General features: G+C 50.1%; 2 protein-coding genes across 2 annotated transcripts in view; both read right to left on the reverse strand.

The window, feature by feature from the left end:
* LOC126204058 (probable G-protein coupled receptor Mth-like 3) overlaps positions 1 to 22,724 on the reverse strand; it is a 754,641-nt gene that overhangs the window by 469,337 nt on the left and 262,580 nt on the right. The window lies entirely within an intron of this gene.
* LOC126203697 (G-protein coupled receptor Mth2-like) overlaps positions 1 to 22,724 on the reverse strand; it is a 116,454-nt gene that overhangs the window by 20,771 nt on the left and 72,959 nt on the right. Inside the window, exon 4 of the mRNA XM_049938066.1 lies at positions 19,968 to 20,194. Within this exon, the coding sequence (XP_049794023.1) occupies positions 19,968 to 20,194 (227 nt within the window). The remainder of the gene's footprint in view (positions 1 to 19,967; positions 20,195 to 22,724) is intronic.

The raw sequence follows: 22,724 nt of genomic DNA on the forward strand, positions 1-22,724 counted from the left end.
TGTTCGGATGTTTTCGTCAAGCCAGAGTGAGCGTCTATGGTGTAAAGTGTATTACAGTTCTTGTTTCATTCCTTATGGTAAGTCTATGCGATAAACTGTGTGAATACCTTGCAATGCATGCCCTGTAGCAGTGCAGGAACACTGCACATTTGGAGTTCCATGTATGGGTTCATGAAGTATTTAATGTTGATGGAAAGTGATAGTTTAGGTCATCAGATTTAAACCAGAAAAATTTGTCGTTTTGGAGGTTTCAGAGAACGGAAAGGAATTGCTAACGCCGGTGTTAGAAAACGTCTACAGTTAAATGCTATTGCAAAAATTTAGAAGAGGGGAACTATATTAATCAACATGTGCACTTCATAAACAACCTTCCGACATGTTAGACCTATATGACGAACAAAGCTCAAATTTATATCGTTGACAGTCGGTTTGAATCTTTTCAGGATCTATTTTACAGTGAAGCACCTTGGCATTTGCAAAGCAGACATCCATGATATTAACTTAATTTACTAAGTCGAAATCGGACGAAGATTGATGTTTAAAGGCATTCTTCAGATTTCGTATAAGGAATTTTTACTAGCAGTTTGCAACTCCATTAATTAAAATGGAAAATAAAAGGTTGTAGTCAGCGGCTTCTACCGTGATTGGAACTGCTATGTCATATAGTGCGATCACTGCAACGCACAAGGGAACCTCTGAGCTAACGACACACTGGCGGCAAGAGAAGGACTATAGTCACTGCGATGTTGCCTGAGCCTCAAAACGCAACCTTAAACACACAAACAGAGGAGGAGGAGATTACTGTTTTAACGTCCCGTCGACAACGATGTCATTAGAGACGGAGCACAAGCTCGGATTAGGAAAGGATGGGGAAGGAAATCGGCCGTGCCCTTTCTAAGGAACCATCCCGGCATTTGCCTGAAGCGATTTAGGGAAATCACTGAAAACCTAAATCAGGATGGCCGGGCGCGGGATTGCACCGTCGTCCTCCCGAATGCACACACAAACAGGTGTTACTTATGTGAAGAACGCCGTTCCTGAAGTCCAGAAATTAAATACACTTTCTAATTGTGTCATCTTACAGTGGATTATATCGTACGAGTCTTCGATGTGGAAAACGAATGTCAAGTGAATTTAGCGAGGTAATGCCGGCCTACACCCGGAAGTAAATGCACTATCACAGTGTTGACAAATACTTGCTACGACGCTGCTATTTCTCGGCTCTCTTACGAGGCAGCTCTTCAGCGAAATGCTTGCCGTGATTCTCCGATACGGTTCTTCAGAGTGGAGACGCGCCCACGTTTGGTTTTTATGCGGCGTTCTCCCCTGATGGTTTCTGACGTCGCCTTGTGGGCTATGTATACATTTGAGACATTCAATTATCATTAATCCAGAATGATACAAGTTTCAGCTTCCGGTGTGGAAGAAGGCTTTTTTTTTCTTTTTTTTTCCTTTATTGTAATTTTAATCACCTCATACAAGGCGGGCTGGCAGCAGCTTTATACGCCGCTCTTCAGCCTTATGGGGTACAATAACATGATATAGGTGACACAGACAATACAAAAAATGGCGGGCAAAGAAAGTAGATACAAAAAACAATAAACAAGAAGCCGTTCACGTTGGACGATAAAAACACTAACACTTGTTGACACGGCGCACAAAACACGGAGAACGGCGACGGCACATGTGAACAGTTGAGTTGTAATTGCACGAAACACAAAACGAAGCACACACACTAGACACTGATGGCGATGATCTCCGGCGCGCGAATGTTCACTATGCGTGTGCGAGTCCGGGGACCTGCCAAGAGAGGAGGAGGAGGAAGGGGAGTGGGAGAGGGAGAGGGGAGAGCAGAGATGCCACGGGCAGGGGAGAAAGGGGGGAGGGAGGAAGGGGGAGGGGAAGCCCGGGGGAAGAGGGGTGGAGGGAGGGGACGGGGGAAAAGGAAAGAGAATGGAAGGGAAGGGAAGAGAAGGGAGGGAGGGAGGGTGCCTAAAGGAAAGGACACCAGAAGTGCGGGGTGGGGCAGGGTCAAAGTTGATAGGAGGGGTAGATGGAGGGGAGGAGGACAACATCAGGGAGGGGGAGCTGGCGGAAGCCACCTTGGGAGAGGGTAAGGAGGGTGGAGAGATGGAGACCAGGTGGGACGTGGGCATACAGGCGCGGCAGCGGGCGGGGGTGGGAGAGGATTGGGGAGACGAGCGGGTGAGGAGGATCGAGTTTGCGGGAGGTGTACAGGATCCGTATCCTTTCAAGGAAAAGGAGGAGGTGGGGGAAGGGGATGAGATCGTACAGGATCCGCGTAGGGGAGGGGAGACGGATGCGATAGGCGAGGCGGAGAGCATGGCGTTCAAGGATTTGGAGGGATTTATAAAAGGAAGGGGGGGGCGGAGATCCAAGCCGGATGGGCATAACAAAGGATAGGGCGGATGAGGGATTTATAAGTGTGGAGGATGGTGGAGGGGTCCAGACCCCACGTGCGGCCGGAGAGGAGCTTGAGGAGACTTGAGTCGGGAGCGTGCCTTGGCTTGGATTGTCCGGAGGTGGGGAGTCCAGGAGAGGCGACGGTCGAGGGTGACGCCAAGGTACTTAAGGGTTGGAGTGAGGGCGATAGGACGGCCATAGATGGTGATGTAGAAATCAAGGAGGCGGAAGGAAGGGGTGGTTTTGCCTACAATGATCGCCTGGGTTTTGGAGGGATTGACCTTGAGCAACCACTGGTTGCACCAAGCGGTGAACCGGTCAAGATGGGATTGGAGAAGGTGTTGGGAGCGCTGCAGGGTGGGGGCAAGGGCAAGGAAGGCGGTGTCATCGGCAAACTGGAGAAGGTGGACGGGGGGTGACGGCGGCGGCATGTCCGCCGTGTACAAAAGGTACAGAAGGGGGGAGAGGACGGAGCCTTGGGGCACACCGGCGGAGGGGAAAAAGGTGTAGAAATCTGCGTTATGGATGGTGACATAGGAAGGACGGCGGGAGAGAAAGGAGCCGATCAGACGGACGTAGTTAATGGGAAGGGCGAAGGTTTGGAGCTTGAAGAGGAGACCGGAATGCCATACTCGGTCATAGGCACGTTCGAGGTCCAGGGAGAGGAAGATTGCGGAGCGACGGGAATTAAGCTGTTGGGAAAGGAGATGCGTGAGGTGAAGGAGAAGGTCGTCGGAAGAGAAGGACGGCCGAAACCCACACTGGGTAACGGGAAGGAGGCGGTGCTGGTGGAGATGCTGGTAGATGCGGCGGGTGAGGATAGATTCCAGGACCTTGCTGAAGACCGAGGTAAGGCTGATGGGGCGGTAGGAGGAGACGGCGGACGGCGGTTTGCCGGGTTTAAGGAACATGAGGATACGGGAGGTTTTCCACAGGTCGGGGTAGTAACCGGTGGACAGGACTACATTGTAGAGCCTGACCAGTGTGGAGAGGAAAGAGACCGGAGCTTCACGAAGGTGACGGTAGGTGACACGATCGTGACCAGGAGCGGTGTTGCGTTTTGTGCGGAGGGTAGTAATGAGATCCTGTGTAGTGATAGGGGCATTGAGTTCCGTGTGTGTAATGTTGTCCAAGTACTGGAAACCAGGAGCGAGGGGAGGGACAGATGTGTCAGTTCAATCGCAGATATCCGGGAAGAGGGAGTAATCGAACTGCGGATCATCGGGGAGGGAAAATACATCGGAGAGGTAGGAGGCAAAGTGATTGGCCTTACTAAGGGAGTCAGGGAAAGGGTGATCATCATGGAGAAGAGGATAATAAGGGGAGGGTTTAGTTCCAGTAAGGCGACGGAAGGCCGACCAGAACTTGGACGAGTTGATTGGTAGGGTAGTATTTAAACGGGTGCATGTCTGTCGCCAGTCCCGGCGTTTCTTAGCCACGAGCAAATTACGAATGTGTCGCTGGAGTTGCCGGTGGTGTCGTAGTGTGTCCGGGTCACGCATGCGGAGGAAGGCACGGTAGAGACGACGGGATTCACGGAGGAGGAGGACGGCCTGTGGGGGTAAGGTAGGACGGTGGGGGTGGATGGCGACAGTAGGGACGTGGGCCTCCACGGCCTCTGACGAGGTCTGCTGGAGAAAGGAAGCGGCATGGGTGACATCGTCAGGGTGGTGGTAGGTGAAGGGGTGGCTATTGACCTGGGTGGAAAGGGCATCCCGGTAGGCATTCCAGTCGGCACGGGAGTAGTCATGGACATACTTAGGGGGAGGGTCATTACGAGGGTCGGGGCGGGGGCGACGACCGTCTGAAACGGTGAGGAGGACAGGGAGATGGTCGCTACCAATAGGCTCCAGGACATCCACCGTTACGCGGCCAAGGAGGTTGGGGGAGGAGAGGATAACATCGGGAGTGGAGTCGGATTCGGGACGGGTGTGCTGGGGGATGGGAATGAGGTCGCCATGAAGGGAGGAGAGGAACCGATGCCACCGCCGTAACTGGGCAGCAGAACGACTATGGATGTTGAGGTCGGCGGCGATCACGTAGGAGGAGAAGGTACGGTCGACGTGGGAGAGGAAGTCGAAGGGAATAGGGGCGTTGGGGCGGACATAGATGGTGGCGCAGGTAACGGTAAGGCCAGGGAAGAAGAGACTAAGGATCAGGTGTTCGGTGGGGTCAGGAAGGAGAGGTTGGAGCGGAACGGGGATCTGGCGATGGTGCCCAATGGCAATCCGCCACGCGCAATTGGGAGGGGATTATCGGAGCGGTGGAGGAGGTAGGGCGAAGTGTGGACGGTGTGGTGGGGTTGGAGGAAGGTTTCATTAAGGAGAAAGGTGTCCACGCGGTGGGTGGCAAGGGTGTGGAGGAAGAGGTTCTTGTTGTCAGGAAGGGAGCGGATGTTGTTGAAAAGGATACGTTGCTGTCACACCATGAGAGGGATTTAAACGAGGGTGTCAAGACGGGAGAAGGTGAAATGGGCCTGGTTGTTGGAGTAGGTGGCGTACATTTTGAGGTGGAAAACGGATCGGGCGGCGAGGGAGATCTGTTGGAGGGTGTGTGGGCGCTGGAAAGGATGAACATTCTGCAGGACAATGGTGAGGAATCGGATGATGTCCTCAGCGGTAGGGGGCGGGCGAAGGGAGTTTCCGGGAGGGGTGGGGGCGTCCAGAGGGCGGACAGGAACGGTGAGTTCAGGAGTGGTAGGAGGGGGTCGGGCCTTACACTTCTGGGAGTAGGTGGGATGAGGGAGGTTACAGGTATTACAGGTGGGGGGGGGGACTGGAGATTGGGGCACTGCCGTAAAAAGTGGGCTTGCCTACAGTGCGGGCAGGTGGGGGCCTCGCGGCACTCAGATGTTGTGTGCGCATTATATCGCAAGCTCCTTTGGCAGCGGAGGGATTGAGGAGGGGAACGGGAGGGGTCAACTTTATAGTGCTGGTTGAAAAGGAGGGCACCCTCCTTCAGGAGACGGTCTATGGAGGGGGCGTGCTCAGAAAAAACGCGCATAAGGCGGGTGGGGCCGGCAGCGTTATGGATGCGGCGAACCGCACGCACCTCCAGATGGGGATGGGCCTGAAGCTCCGCCAACACCTCCTCCTCTGTGATCACTGGACTGAGCCGAGTGATCACGGCGGTGAGGGTTGGCGGGCGACGCGGAGGTTGGGGTTGGCGGGAGGGAGGTGGTGAAGGAGCAGGGGTGAGAGAGGCATGAGGGCCAAAGCGGGTGACAGGGATGCGGGAAAGGAGGTCTGTGTGGAGGGTAGGGCTGGGGGAGGAGATGAGTACCGAATCACGGCGAGGAGTGAGGAGGGAGATGGGGGCACCAGGACAATGCTGGCGAAGGAAGAGGGTGAGGTTCCGGGCTTCAAGGAGGGAAGGATCCGGACGGGAGAGGAGGTAGCGGTAGGAGGAGGGGGTAGAGGAGGAGGAGGAGGAGGAGGCGGCAGGGACGGGAGGGGAGACATCCATGGCATCAGGGGTTGGGGAAGGGGGACGAGGCGGAGCCTTTTTGGGGGCAGAGGAGGCAGGGGTGCCGCTGGGGCGCTTGACGGCGGTGGAGGAGGTGTGGGGGATGGGAACAACTGGAATGTAGAAAATACTTTTCTGACATATTATCTCACGATGCGCTCTCCCTACACATCTTCGAGATACATCTGCTGCCTGGTGTCTATTAAACCTGAATAGAACAAAATGTCACAGTAGTTAGCCCTTTTTCCACATGCGACTACTTTGGGTTGAGAAGTGAAGGAAATTATGTTCAAAGTTCCATTAGATTGATAACTTCAGCAGACAGCAGAATTGCGTTTTAAAAAATTGTAGCACTGAATGTATTCGAACTCGCGACATCTTATCTACGCTACTAGCTGACACGTAGCTACAACAGCTCCAGAGCTCGACAACTATTCCTCCAGAACTTCCGGATTCCATAGCACTGGGAGATTATGCATATGGCCAGGACTTGACTTCTGAGAGACAAACAGTTACAGCTTTTCGTTTGGACTGAACGACGTTTTCTACAAACAGATAGCGCAATAGAATAGCTCAAGTGGAAAGGAACACTTCCTATTTAAACTTCTGCATCCTACACTGTTGGCAGTTCTGTGTAGGTGGCAGTTACGTGATTTTATTTCGGTGATTACAAAATAGAGTCGAATGTATGCACTGGGTAGCCGAGGCAGCTAGTTCATGGTGATTTGGTCAACCAAGTAAATGAATTTACTGAACATGCTGCAAATTACTACAGGGAGCCTGTGTGTCAGAATTCTCATCCAGTGTGGCGCTACGGCGTTACGATAGAAAAATGAGTCGCAGAGAAGAGTATTTCGTGGGTTGTTGGAAGGATGGTAGGTTGTTATACCTATGGTCTCGGTTCGATTCCCACTTCTGTCAATGATTTTAGATAGGGAGAGACAGATTCCATTCTCTCCTGGCTACACCAAGTGAAGAAGATATAATGGCAGTGTGGTCTGAAAATTCACATTAAAGATGATATTCCTTCTCTACAAAGTAGACGGTAGGTTGAACCACAATAAAGTCTGGAGTGGCGACATGTAGAAACTCTATCACCAGTAACCTTTCTTATACTGTGATTCTTAAGTTTCTCCCGGCGTATTTGATAATCAAAATATCCACGGGTGTACTGCCGGTCTACAGTGTCCAACGGGCACAATATTTCGGCGATCATACATGTCGCCATCGTCAGGTGAACTGACGGACTGAGCTCCTGTGAACGTGCCGGCATAGTGTACGGATCTCCGTGCCGGCACGTTCACAGGAGCTCAGTCCGTCAGTTCACCTGATGATGGCGACATGTATGATCGCCGAAATATTGTGCCCGTTGGACATTGTAGACCGGCAGTACACCCGTGGATATTTTGACTTTCTTACACTAGTTATTTATTTCAAGTGACGAAACAAACGCTATGTATGGTCACAGGACACTTATTCCATCTTTTATCTGAGCTTCTGTATGTCGATAAATTTGGTTCTGAACTGGGAATGCAACTCAGACCGCCCTTAACGCGGAATTTGATCCCTTCGTGACAATACAGCTCGGCTACAATTTGTTGTTTGTTCAAAACTGCAGATTCCTCAACATCTCCCCAACGGGATCGAATCCTGGCCCGGCACTAAAGATTTAATTATGTATTATCAAGCTCTAGCATGAGAACACCTATCTGCTTGTGGATAATAATTTTGATTTTTAATGTATTTTCATTCGTTGTCAACACTAACGATATCTGACGTTTTTAACTCCCAGTGAGACACAGAACTATTTGCGAGATGACTGTAAGTTCAAGATGTTATTCTGAGCAGCTGGTGGAGAAAAATTCGGTAGCTGACGTCTCTTTGTGTGTAGTCAACAACGATATGTGTGGGGCTCTATTCCCAGTGAGCGCTGAACTCTTCGTCATATTATTTCTAGTTCAAACATGCTCACATGTCACTGCTGGTGCAACAAACCCATATTTAACGTTCGTTTTCTCTAGAATATAACAGCGATAGGTGCCGGGTTGGTGCCTGGGAAGGAAAAAATTAATGTTTCGTCTCGTCATTACAGTTAAAACATCTAGCTACTGCCGCGAAAATCCGATATGTCACATTTGACTGTGCTTCGATAGCAATCCGATTAGGTTCTGGGTTCGAATCCGTGTCCAACACAAAGCTTTACCTCACGGCATTTCAAGTAAGTTACTTGTGAAGAAGCAATATTTAACATCTCTCGTAGTTCGTTAACAGGGACAATAGACGCTGGGTAGGAATTCGCGTCTGTTAAAAATGTTTGCGTTATGCAATTTAAAGTTGATATATGATAACTGATACTATCTAAAATCGAGGTATATCAGTCTCTGTATGCCTAATCAGGAATGACTGTTAGTTTCCGTCAGTCACGAAATCTTTGCTTAGTCTGCATGAGCTGGGTTTGAATCCATATGCCGAACAAGACGGTTCGTCGTGTCATTTGAAGTTCATACATATTCTCAACTAGCTGCTCGTGAATAACTTAAAGTTTTAATGTCATTTTGTGTTAAATAATAAGTACGGTATGTTACTTTGAAGAGGAAATCATGAATACGACGAACTTACTACGTGCATTACCAATCTGACGTAATAATGAGAGTGGTAACATTTCAGATATGTCATTTATTGTAATAAATGTGAGCTTACAAGCCTTAAGGACAGTCTAATCTGTGATAAGGTGTTCCCTGATATTTGTAGTATCGTGGTATGACTTTACATCTTGAGTTATTGCGATACAGAGCAGTGTTTTCTAGTGGTGACTTGTTGGAACCATTTTCAATAGTCAAACGACTGTACCAAGGAGCGATTAGAGGACCTGCAAACAGCTGCGCTATGCCGGTTGCATGCGAATCAGGCGAAATGCAATTTAGGTCGTTCGAATACTTTTGAGCACGACTGCACATCTCGAAGTGAAAACGTACGAAAATGCACAACTGCACTTTTGCGAACTTCTGTTTTATTTTCGCATCAATACTGTTGTGAACCCAACATCTGGTATCAATGCATTACATTATCATCCATTATATATAATCATTTTGATAGTACACTTGATATTAAAGATGAGTAGGACACAAGACAGAACATAGATAATGTCCGTCTGACGTCAACAGTGTGTAACATTTTACTTTTTTTGAATAGGACAATGTTCCTCTCCAATAATTTTTAGATTAGTTACAATAAGCTTACGCTGCAAGAGAATTCGCTTGTATTTTTCAATATGTGGTCTGTTGTCGGTTTGAAGGCCTTTCATTACATCGGCAACGTAGTGCAACTCCACCGAGGGCTGTCTGGAGTAGGGTGGAGATAGCAATGTGAAAGTTGCGAGCTGTCGAAGACGATCTTCGTATTCCTAATGCAATTAGGACATCGTATACTCTTGACGACGTTTAGCACCTGTGCGGCACAGTCACCCAATTTCAGAATTCATGTTGAGTAATCCTGCTAAATTCCCATAATATTGTCTTTTTATATTGATGAGTAATATGGATAGTCGTCACGTTAATGTGCCGTCTACAACGCAAATTTAATGTTACTATCCTAGGAACTAACCTGCAATACGTTTTGTATTTCATAATCGGAACTATCTGCATTAACCGTCATCAGAGCAATGTCAGGGAACAGAATGCAGCAGTGCCTTGGTACCTACTTGGGGACCTGCTTGAGTCGTGTTCTAAGGAAAGGGTAGTTGCTAGTTCACATTATATTACACTAGCGAGAAGTACCGACTTTTCCTTTTCTCTGCAAACATCCAGAACTAAATTCAGTAACTAAATGCTAAGAATATATTTGCATTGTGCCAACTCAAAGATCAATAGATATGGATATAGATATAGATATAGATTTTTATATTTAAAGCCATTCTCGTCCTGTGTTGGAATAAACATCATTCATTATTTGCTTGTTCTTGTTACGATTGTTATTGTCATTCTCTCACTCGCAAGAGTTTTCACATTCCTATTTGGTATCGATGCACATGAAGAGTGGCAATGAAAGAAGGGAATACTGAATGTTACGTCATGCAGAATACACTCATTTACTTCGGCTCCTCGTGATCAACGCTACAGGAGAAGTGAGATACATAAAGTTGACAGTGTGAGGACAGACATGCTGGCACAACTCTGCAACTACACAGTGTTACCAGATAAAATGGTGCTGCGGAATAGAAAGTGTAGTACGGACTTTGCCACAGTAGCAGACAGGTGCTAATTTCGGACCATGACCGTGGATTACACTTCGATCAGTGCTGGTTAGAGTGTTGCAACTGTAAATGGAAGGCTTTGGTTGATAGTCTTGTGCTGATGCTGTCTGAATAAATTATGCCATTGGATAAAAAGCGGTTTAGTTTTGAGACCTAACCCACGAGGGGGGAAGGCACAGTGGTCTGCTTCAGGAATTCCAAGCAATAAAACACAAAAAACAACCCAGGAAGGGTTCGAACAGCTACTTTCATGCAGAGACATGCATTTGGAATCTGTTCATCTTTACGGGGTCAAACAAGAGGGTAACATTACTGAAACAATGATCAGGCTACTTAGTATATAATGGAGCATACATATTTCAAGGAGGAAACGTATGAAGACGTAGACTTCCTCGTTATCTATATGTGCGGCATATCTTTCGTGTTAACGAAAGTAATATCCCGCTTTACCTCTTCTTACGTCTCAAATGAAATGAATGCCACGAGGAATCGCAAATTTGTTGTCTGCGTCTCTTCTTGCTTCCATCCTTACCAACATCTTTCTTCATTATCGTGGTAATCATGACATTCTATGTGTATGCTGCAAAAGATTGCAAGTGGACAAATTCGACATCGAGGTGCAAAGCGTTTGGTATCTTACATTATATTCAAATCGAATAAGCTTCCTGTTGTGGCGTAACAAGACAGCCACGCCACTTGGAAGTAGCCGAAAGGCACGCGTTACACTCACGTAGACGAGAGATAGGTCTGAAACAGGATACCTAATGAATGCTATAAAGAAAAGTACGTAGCTTCTTAAATACTTAACTTTAATCCATCCTTGTGGTACATCTGGAAATTGTGGCGATAAAAGTGAGACTCTTTAGATACAAGCAATGTTACTAATGGCGCTTTGCTAGGTCGTAGCCATTGACTTAGCTGAAGGCTATTCTAACTATCTGCTCTGCAAATGAGCGAGGCTTCGTCAGTGTGCATCGCTAGCTACGTCGTCCGTACAACTGGGGCGAGTGCTCGTAAGTCTCTCGAGACCTGCCGTGTGGTGGCGCTCGGTCTGCGATCACTAACAGTGGCGACACGCGGGTCCGACATGTACTAATGGACCGCGGCTGATTTAAAGCTACCACCTAGCAAGTGTGGTGTCTGGCGGTGACACCACACTTCCGATGTATTTTTACTTCGTTTGTATTTTTAGATGATTATGAACATTACGGAAAATTATCTCACATGCTTTATGTTGAATGAGAAACATTGAATGACCCGTTTTGCTTTCCCTACGTTGAAATGATATAATGTCGGCGTCAACAGCCTTCTTCCATCTTCGGCGGTAATTCAGTCGAATACCGCCCTTCGATCTGTGCTGTTCACGTACCGATCGAAGTGTTAGGTGTTGCAGGTGCCAGCCAGCCAGCCAGCCAGCCAGCCAGCCAGCCCATCGACGTGCAGCAGGCAGCAGCCAGCGGTCAGCAGCGGTCCTCGCCAGCAGCGCTCCCCGCCAGCAGCCAGCGGCGGTCTACGCCAGCAGCCAGCAGCCAGCAGCCAGCAGCGTCCCCGCTAGCAGCACGCAGCGGTCCCCATCTACGCCGGCCCCAGCTAGCAGCCAGCGGTCACCATCCAGCGGCCAGCAGTGGTCCCGCCTCCAGCGGTTGCGGCCAGCGGCCAGCGGTGGTCCTCGCTGCCCCCAGCAGCAGCGGCAGCAGCAGCAGCAGCAACAGCAGCAGCCGGCCAACCGGCCGGGTCGCCCGCCACCAGCGGCAGCAGAGTGGGGCTTCGGCCCCAATCTCCTTCGTCATTCTCCGTCCCTCTCTTCTGTCTCTCTCGTTTGTTCCTTTGTCTAGTACTGTGTTTTTTCCCCCTTATCATCATGTCCACCCCCACCACCACTTCTACAGCCACCACCACTGCCATTATCTACACCTCCCCCTCCGCTGCTGCCACCACTATCACGTGGTGTGCCGCTTCCCTCCCCCCTGAGTCCATCCCCCCACGCCTCACTCTCTCATCTCCCTCCCTCTTTGTCGCCCCGTCCCCGGCTCGTCCCTCCCGCGCCTCCTCTGATCCCTTCCCTCCACTCCCTCCCCCTGCTCCATCCGTTTCTGCAGCCCCCGCCAGGGTGGTCGCCCGGCGGGCTACTGCCCACGCTCCACTCTCCCCTTCACCTTCATCGTCTTCGTCGTCGGCTTCACCATCGCCGTCGCCATCGCCATCGCCCTCACCGTCTCCGGCGCCGACTCCAGCCCCGGGACCTGCCACTCCCCGCCACATTCCAGTTGTTCCCATCCCCCACACCTCCTCCACCGCCGTCAAGCGCCCCAGCGGCACCCCTGCCTCCTCTGCCCCCAAAAAGGCTCCGCCTCGTCCCCCTTCCCCCACCCCTGATGCCATGGATGTCTCCCCTCCCGTCCCTGCCCCCTCCTCCTCCTCCTCCTCCTCCTCCTCCTCTACCCCCTCCTCCTACCGCTACCTCCTCTCCCATCCGGATCCCTCCCTCCTTGAAGCCCGGAACCTCACCCTCTTCCTTCGCCAGCATTGTCCTGGTGCCCCCATCTCCCTCCTCACTCCTCGCCGTGATTCGGTACTCATCTCCTCCCCCAGCCCTACCCTCCACACAGACCTCCTTTCCCGCATCCCTGTCACCCGCTTTGGCCCTCATGCCTGTCTCACCCCTGCTCCTTCACCACCTCCCTCCCGCCAACCCCAACCTCCGCGTCGCCCGCCAACCCTCATCGCCGTGATCACTCGGCTCAGTCCAGTGATCATGGAGGAGGAGGTGTTGGCGGAGCTTCAGGCCCATCCCCATCTGGAGGTGCGTGCGGTTCGCCGCATCCATAACGCTGCCGGCCCCACCCGCCTTATGCGCGTTTTTTCTGAGCACGCCCCCTCCATAGACCGTCTCCTGAAGGAGGGTGCCCTCCTTTTTAACCAGCGCTATAAAGTTGACCCCTCCCGTTCCCCTCCTCAATCCCTCCGCTGCCAAAGGTGCTTGCGATATAATGCGCACACAACATCTGAGTGCCGCGAGGCCCCCACCTGCCCGCACTGTAGGCAAGCCCACTTTTTACAGCAGTGCCCCAATCTCCAGTCCCCCACCTCCTGTAATACCTGTAACCTCCCTCATCCCACCTACTCCCAGAAATGTAAGGCCCGACCCCCTCCTACCACTCCTGAACTCACCGTTCCTGTCCGCCCTCTGGACGCCCCCACCCCTCCCGGCAACTCCCTTCGCCCGCCCCCTACCGCTGAGGACATCATCCGATTCCTCACCATTGTCCTGCAGAATGTTCATCCTTTCCAACGCCCACACACCCTCCAACAGATCTCCCTCGCCGCCCGATCCGTTTTCCACCTCAAAATGTACGCCACCTACTCCAACAACCAGGCCCATTTCACCTTCTCCCGTCTTGACACCCTCGTTTAAATCCCTCTCATGGTGTGACAGCAACGTATCCTTTTCAACAACATCCGCTCCCTTCCCGACAACAAGAACCTCTTCCTCCACACCCTTGCCACCCACCGCGTGGACACCTTTCTCCTTAATGAAACCTTCCTCCAACCCCACCACACCGTCCACACTTCGCCCTACCTCCTCCACCGCTCCGATAATCCCCTCCCAATTGCGCGTGGCGGATTGCCATTGGGCACCATCGCCAGATCCCCGTTCCGCTCCAACCTCTCCTTCCTGACCCCACCGAACACCTGATCCTTAGTCTCTTCTTCCCTGGCCTTACCGTTACCTGCGCCACCATCTATGTCCGGCTCAACGCCCCTATTTCCTTCGACTTCCTCTCCCACGTCGACCGTACCTTCTCCTCCTACGTGATCGCCGCCGACCTCAACATCCATAGTCGTTCTGCTGCCCAGTTACGGCGGTGGCATCGGTTCCTCTCCTCCCTTCATGGCGACCTCATTCCCATCCCCCAGCACACCCGTCCCGAATCCGACTCCACTCCCGATGTTATCCTCTCCTCCCCCAACCTCCTTGGCCGCATAATGGTGGATGTCCTGGAGCCTATTGGTAGCGACCATCTCCCTGTCCTCCTCACCATTTCAATCGGTCGTCGCCCCCGCCCCGACCCTCGTAATGACCCTCCCCCTAAGTATGTCCATGACTACTCCCGTGCCGACTGGAATGCCTACCGGGATGCCCTTTCCACCCAGGTCGATAGCCACCCCTTCACCTACCAACACCCTGACGATGTCACCCATGCCGCTTCCTTTCTCCAGCAGACCTTGTCAGAGGCCGTGGAGGCCCACGTCCCTACTGTCGCCATCCACCCCCACCGTCCTACCTTACCCCCACAGGCCGTCCTCCTCCTCCGTGAATCCCGTCGTCTCTACCGTGCCTTCCTCCGCACGCGTGACCCGGACACACTACGACACCATCGGCAACTCCAACGACACATTCGTAATTTGCTCGCGGCTAAGAAACGCCGGGACTGGCGGCAGACATGCACCCGTTTAAATGCTACCCTACCAATCAACTCGTCCAAGTTCTGGTCGGCCTTCCGTCGCCTTACTGGAACTAAACCCTCCCCTTATTATCCTCTTCTCCATGATGATCACCCTTTCCCTGACTCCCTTAGTAAGGCCAATCACTTTGCCTCCTACCTCTCCGATGTATTTTCCATCCCCGATGATCCGCAGTTCGATTACTCCCTCTTCCCGGATATCCGTGATCGAACTGACACATCTGTCCCTCCCCTCGCTCCTGGTTTCCAGCACTTGGACGACATTACACACACGGAACTCAATGCCCCTATCACTACACAGGATCTCATTACTACCCTCAGCACAAAACGCAACACCGCTCCTGGTCATGATCGTGTCACCTACCGTCACCTTCGTGAAGCTCCTGTCTCTTTCCTCTCCACACTGGCCAGGCTCTACAATGTAGTCCTGTCCACCGGTTACTACCCCGACCTGTGGAAAACCTCCCGTATCCTCATGTTCCTTAAACCCGGCAAACCGCCGTCCGCCGTCTCCTCCTACCGCCCCATCAGCCTTACCTCGGTCTTCAGCAAGGTCCTGGAATCTATCCTCACCCGCCGCATCCACCAGCATCTCCGCCAGCACCGCCTCCTTCCCGTTACCCAGTGTGGGTTTCGGCCGTCCTTCTCTTCCGACGACCTTCTCCTTCACCTCACGCATCTCCTTTCCCAACAGCTTAATTCCCGTCGCTCCGCAATCTTCCTCTCCCTGGACCTCGAACGTGCCTATGACCGAGTATGGCATTCCGGTCTCCTCTTCAAGCTCCAAACCTTCGCCCTTCCCATTAACTACGTCCGTCTGATTGGCTCCTTTCTCTCCCGCCGTCCTTCCTATGTCACCATCCATAACGCAGATTTCTACACCTTTTTCCCCTCCGCCGGTGTGCCCCAAGGCTCCGTCCTCTCCCCCCTTCTGTACCTTTTGTACACGGCGGACATGCCGCCGCCGTCACCCCCCGTCCACCTTCTCCAGTTTGCCGATGACACCGCCTTCCTTGCCCTTGCCCCCACCCTGCAGCGCTCCCAACACCTTCTCCAATCCCATCTTGACCGGTTCACCGCTTGGTGCAACCAGTGGTTGCTCAAGGTCAATCCCTCCAAAACCCAGGCGATCATTGTAGGCAAAACCACCCCTTCCTTCCGCCTCCTTGATTTCTACATCACCATCTATGGCCGTCCTATCGCCCTCACTCCAACCCTTAAGTACCTTGGCGTCACCCTCGACCGTCGCCTCTCCTGGACTCCCCACCTCCGGACAATCCAAGCCAAGGCACGCTCCCGACTCAGTCTCCTCAAGCTCCTCTCCGGCCGCACGTGGGGTCTGGACCCCTCCACCATCCTCCACACTTATAAATCCCTCATCCGCCCTATCCTTTGTTATGCCCATCCGGCTTGGATCTCCACCCCCCCTTCCTTTTATAAATCCCTCCAAATCCTTGAACGCCATGCTCTCCGCCTCGCCTATCGCATCCGTCTCCCCTCCCCTACGCGGATCCTGTACGATCTCATCCCCTTCCCCCACCTCCTCCTTTTCCTTGAAAGGATACGGATCCTGTACACCTCCCGCAAACTCGATCCTCCTCACCCGCTCGTCTCCCCAATCCTCTCCCACCCCCGCCCGCTGCCGCGCCTGTATGCCCACGTCCCACCTGGTCTCCATCTCTCCACCCTCCTTACCCTCTCCCAAGGTGGCTTCCGCCAGCTCCCCCTCCCTGATGTTGTCCTCCTCCCCTCCATCTACCCCTCCTATCAACTTTGACCCTGCCCCACCCCGCACTTCTGGTGTCCTTTCCTTTAGGCACCCTCCCTCCCTCCCTTCTCTTCCCTTCCCTTCCATTCTCTTTCCTTTTCCCCCGTCCCCTCCCTCCACCCCTCTTCCCCCGGGCTTCCCCTCCCCCTTCCTCCCTCCCCCCTTTCTCCCCTGCCCGGGGCATCTCTGCTCTCCCCTCTCCCTCTCCCACTCCCCTTCCTCCTCCTCCTCTCTTGGCAGGTCCCCGGACTCGCACACGCATAGTGAACATTCGCGCGCCGGAGATCATCGCCATCAGTGTCTAGTGTGTGTGCTTCGTTTTGTGTTTCGTGCAATAACAACTCAACTGTTCACATGTGCCGTCGCCGTTCTCCGTGTTTTGTGCGCCGTGTCAACAAGTGTTAGTGTTTTTATCGTCCAACGTGAACGGCTTCTTGTTTATTGTTTTTTGTATCTACTTTCTTTGCCCGCCATTTTTTGTATTGTCTGTGTCACCTATATCATGTTATTGTACCCCATAAGGCTGAAGAGCGGCGTATAAAGCTGCTGCCAGCCCGCCTTGTATGAGGTGATTAAAATTACAATAAAGGAAAAAAAAGAAAAAAAATGCCTTCTTCCACGCCGGAAGCTGAAACTTGTATCATTCTGGATTAATGATAATTGAATGTCTCAAATGTATACATAGCCCACAAGGCGACGTCAGAAACCATCAGGGGAGAACGCCGCATAAAAACCAAACGTGCGCGCGTCTCCACTCTGAAGAACCGTATCGGAGAATCACGGCAAGCATTTCGCTGAAGAGCTGCCTCGTAAGAGAGCCGAGAAATAGCAGCGTCGTAGCAAGTATTTGTCAACACTGTGATAGTGCATTTACTTCCGGGTGTAGGCCGGCATTACCTCGCTAAATTCACTTGACATTCGTTTTCCACATCGAAGACTCGTACGATATAATCCACTGTAAGATGACACAATTAGAAAGTGTATTTAATTTCTGGACTTCAGGAACGGCGTTCTTCACATAAGTAACACCTGTTTGTGTGTGCATTCGGGAGGACGACGGTGCAATCCCGCGCCCGGCCATCCTGATTTAGGTTTTCAGTGATTTCCCTAAATCGCTTCAGGCAAATGCCGGGATGGTTCCTTAGAAAGGGCACGGCCGATTTCCTTCCCCATCCTTTCCTAATCCGAGCTTGTGCTCCGTCTCTAATGACATCGTTGTCGACGGGACGTTAAAACAGTAATCTCCTCCTCCTCTGTTTGTGTGTTTAAGGTTGCGTTTTGAGGCTCAGGCAACATCGCAGTGACTATAGTCCTTCTCTTGCCGCCAGTGTGTCGTTAGCTCAGAGGTTCCCTTGTGCGTTGCAGTGATCGCACTATATGACATAGCAGTTCCAATCACGGTAGAAGCCGCTGACTACAACCTTTTATTTTCCATTTTAATTAATGGAGTTGCAAACTGCTAGTAAAAATTCCTTATACGAAATCTGAAGAATGCCTTTAAACATCAATCTTCGTCCGATTTCGACTTAGTAAATTAAGTTAATATCATGGATGTCTGCTTTGCAAATGCCAAGGTGCTTCACTGTAAAATAGATCCTGAAAAGATTCAAACCGACTGTCAACGATATAAATTTGAGCTTTGTTCGTCATATAGGTCTAACATGTCGGAAGGTTGTTTATGAAGTGCACATGTTGATTAATATAGTTCCCCTCTTCTAAATTTTTGCAATAGCATTTAACTGTAGACGTTTTCTAACACCGGCGTTAGCAATTCCTTTCCGTTCTCTGAAACCTCCAAAACGACAAATTTTTCTGGTTTAAATCTGATGACCTAAACTATCACTTTCCATCAACATTAAATACTTCATGAACCCATACATGGAACTCCAAATGTGCAGTGTTCCTGCACTGCTACAGGGCATGCATTGCAAGGTATTCACACAGTTTATCGCATAGACTTACCATAAGGAATGAAACAAGAACTGTAATACACTTTACACCATAGACGCTCACTCTGGCTTGACGAAAACATCCGAACATTGACCAAAAGTTGCACAAATAATTGAGTTTGAAAGGAAAAGAAACGAGGTATGAAGCATTTATAAATTCATAGAATGTAGTGAGGTGGTTTAATTTCGTCCCCGTCTATAAAATTAATTTCGGGCCATACTCAGCTCTTGCCGATTAATGTAATATAATACCCGCCTACTAATCAGGGCGTCTGTCTCCGTTGCTTTTGAGTGTGAATGGAAATTGTAGAAATTTTCTGTGGAGCAACATTTAATAATAAAGCGTTTTAAATCATCAAAAGCGATGAGCGGGAGCAGGCGCTTTCGATAAAGAACGGGGGAGTGCAGCGCCGCTGCTGTCGCCACGGCCGCTGCCGGTAGCCAGCAAATGGATCCCGGAGCTTTGCCGCATACGGCGTCCAGAGGAGGACAGTCTGCAGGAAATCTGCCGCAAAATCGTTACTGGATAAAATTTTGATATCGGTGTGTCAGAAAGCGAAATAGATTGAATCTGCGCTACCATTACATTCACGTCTTCAGCATTCAGACAGAAGAGTCTATAAAAATATTTTATGCCAGCTGCTCTCGATCCACTGACATTATGAACAGAAACAACGCACGCTACCGCTAGACCACAGGCGTAATCAGCCTAGGGTTTCTCTATCATGGGACAAGTTTTCCTCCAGGAAGTGCCGAAGTCTACAGTGTTGCCAGATTGTGCAGATAACCGGACTTAGAGAATTAGCGAGTTGGCCAGTTTTTTTGTCCCATGTCGCGATCGGCGCGGACTTAGCCTCTGAAGCGGCCGGCCGCCGGTCGAGTTTTATGTCAAAGAGTGTACATGGAGAAAAGTAAAACTGCGACGCTTGTCACTGTGCCATCTTTTCTGCTAAACTATTTCCTCAATAAAAGGAACATAAAGTACCTCAAAACTCTGAGCGTCGGTTTGTGAGAAACGGTCGAGTATCTAGGGATAAGCCCAGACAAATATTCGCTTCTCTTTTTTCTTTTTTTTGACTCCTCTTCCACTCAGCGAAGTTTCCGCGAAATCAAGTTCTGGCACTTGTCGTGTTGTCCTCGTGCAGCCGTAGTGTTTAAACGTTGCCGGTGTCACAAACGACAGTGTAGCAACATATCTAAATTAAGAAATGCTCTTGAATGATCTGAGCCCTATGCAACATATCTGCTATGCTATCAGGCGTCGCCCGGTAATTATCGGGAACTGCGAGACCTGTTCGTGAATTTTAGGTGCCACATACCTCCGGAAACCCCCTAAGGACACGCAAAACAGCAAAAGTATTGCATTTAAAATGTGTGCGGTTTTAAGCAAGTGATCATAAACTTTTCGCTCATCAGTGTATATTGCTCATGTGCTATATATATTGTAATGTTGACTCATTAAAGGTGATTGGTTAGGTGTAAGAGAGGATCTGTGGGCTCTAATCTTTAGTGGTGAAAGATATGCACAAATAGGTGTATAATTTAGAGAACTCTCTTTATATTACTACAGCATGAGGCAAGCGGTGCTTAAGTATATTGGTTTGCCAAGTTGTGTGTGACGACGTGCTTTGGCAGCGCTGTACCTTGGGAGGGCGCAAGTGCGCAGGGCCAGCTGCTGGGTAGCATGCTGCGGAGCTGCCTCACGACGGTGCGGTTGCAGCAGAAGATGTAGAAGATGAACGCTGGCCGCATCACGTTCACCAGGTCAGTCACGATCCACACGTAGGTAGGCCCGCCCACTGCCCACGACACGATCTCCATCAGCCACGTTACGCCCATAAGGCCGAACAGTTTGACGTACAGCGAAAGCCTGCAAAGGAGAACACCTTCTGTGGCGACTCACATCGACTCACATCTACACTACTGGTAATTAAGATTGCTACACCACGAAGATGACGTGCTACAGACGCGAAATTTAACCGACAGCAAGAAGATGTTGTGATATGCAAATGATTAGCTTTTCAGAGCATTCACACAAGGTTGCCGCCGGTGGTGACACCTACAACGTGCTGATATCAGTAAAGTTTCCAACCGATTTTTAATACACAAACAGCAGATGACCGGTGTTGCCTGGTGAAACGTTGTTGTGATGCCTCGTGTAAAGAGGAGAAATGCTTACCATCACGTTTCCGACTTTGGTAAAGGTCGGATTGTAGACTATCGCGACTGCGGTTTAACGTATCGCGACATTGCTGCTCGCGTTGGTCGAGATCCGATGACTGTTAGCAGAATATGGAATCGGTGGGTTCAGGAGGGTAATACGGAACGCCGTGCTGGATCCCAACGTCCTCGTATCACTAGCAGTCGAGATGACACGCAGCTTATCTGCATGGCTGTAAGGGATCGTGCAGCCACGTCCCGATCCCTGAGTCAACAGATGGGGACGTCTGCAAGACAATAGCCATCTGCACGAACAGTTCGACGACGTTTGCAGCAGCATGGACTATCAGCTCGGAGACCCTTGACACTGCATCACAGACAGGAGCGCCTGCGATGGTGTACTCAACGACGAACCTGGGTGCACGAATGACAAAACGTCATTTTTACGGATGAATCCAGGTTCTGTTTACAGCATCATGATGGTCGCATCCGTGTTTCGCGACATCGCGGTGAACGCACATTGGAAGTGTGTTTTCGTCATCGCCATACTGGCGTATCACTCGGCGTGATGGTATGGGGTGCCATTGGTTACACGTCTCGGTCACCTCTTGTTCGCACTGACGGCACTTTGAACAGTGGACGTTACATTTCAGATGTGTTACGACCCGTGGCTCTACCCTTCATTCGATCCTGCGAAACCCTACATTTCGGCAGGATAATGCACGACCGCATGTTGCAGGTCCTGTACGGGCATTTCTGGATACAGAAAATGTTCGACTGCTTCCCTGGCCAGCACATTCTCCAGATCTCTCACCAGCTGTAAACGTCTGGTCAATGGTGGCCGAGCAACTGGCTCGTCACAATACGCCAGTCACTACTCTTGATGAACTGTGGTATCGTGTTGAAGCTCCATGGGCAGCTGTACCTGTACACGCCATCCATGCTCTGTTTGACTCAATGCCCAGGCGTATCAAGGTGGTTGTTCTGGGTACTGATTTCTCAGGATCTTTGCACCCAAATTGCGTGAAAATGTAATCAAATGTCAGTTATAGTATAACACAGCTCTGCAAAATAAAATTTTTTTTTGGTTGCCAGGGAAGTTTGAACGAAAATGGGATATTGTTATGATACTCATTCCGAGTATATTTGTACTTTTTCCAAATTGGCTCTGGTTTTTGAGATATAGGTTATTTGTGGAAATGAGAGTTTCATGTGGATAATATCGACTGCAGGGTCCATATATGGTGTAATGTATTTGCTACCTGTTTTTTTATTAGTGATATTGTACTATCTTTATTAAACAATTGTGCTCAGGGAGTGCATCTGTGTGGTTGAGGACTACATCATGCAAACATCACACTATCAGCATGTGTTCAGTCCTGTTGTGCGGTGCGTGTGTTGAAGATATTGAGGGTTGTGCAGATTTGAATTCGGCGGTACTCGACATTCATTTGTTGGCCGAGGTAATCCCTGGACTCAGTAGTGCAAAACTTAAGGCAGGAATATTTGATGGTCCTCAAATTCGCAGGCTCATCAACGATACCAATTTTACAAGTGTCATGACTGTCATTGAAGCATCGGCCTGGAACAGTTTTGTCGCTGTTGTAAAATGTTTTTGGGCAATCATAAAGCTCCCAATTATGAGGAACTGGTCAAAAACATGCTCACTAACTTTCAAAACTTAGGAGCTAACATGAGCATAAAATTGCACTTCCTTCACAGCCACTTTAATCGATTTCTCGTAATCTAGGTGATTTCAGTGAGGAACAAGGAGAGCGGTTCCATCAAGATATGAAAGGAATAGAGGAAAGATATAAAGGAAGATGGGACAGGCATATGATGGCAGATTATTGCTGGAATCTGCAACGTGACTGTTCTGAAGAGACCTATAAAAGGAAAGCGTGCAGGAAGCGGTTCGTCATGGACGGAAAATGATATACTTATAGAGAAACTTTTCAATTATGTTTTATACGTGGACAAATGCCTATCAGGTTTTCATAGAAGCTATTTATAAAGATTATTTTTTCATTGTAGTTTGTAGCGCTCGAGTTCAGTATTAGCAATTTTTTCTAATTTTTTGAATAAATCATGCATTATCTCAAAAACTAGAGCCAAACTGCATAAATGGTTGCTATATTCGTCCTCAGCACCACTAACCCATCCTAAAGCCACTCAAATATCCTTGGCAAGAAAATGAGTGTTGACCAGTGTAATATATTCGTCCAATGAATACCCGTTTA

The sequence above is a fragment of the Schistocerca nitens genome, chromosome 9, assembly GCF_023898315.1.
Source record: "Schistocerca nitens isolate TAMUIC-IGC-003100 chromosome 9, iqSchNite1.1, whole genome shotgun sequence".
NCBI lineage: Eukaryota > Metazoa > Arthropoda > Insecta > Orthoptera > Acrididae > Schistocerca > Schistocerca nitens.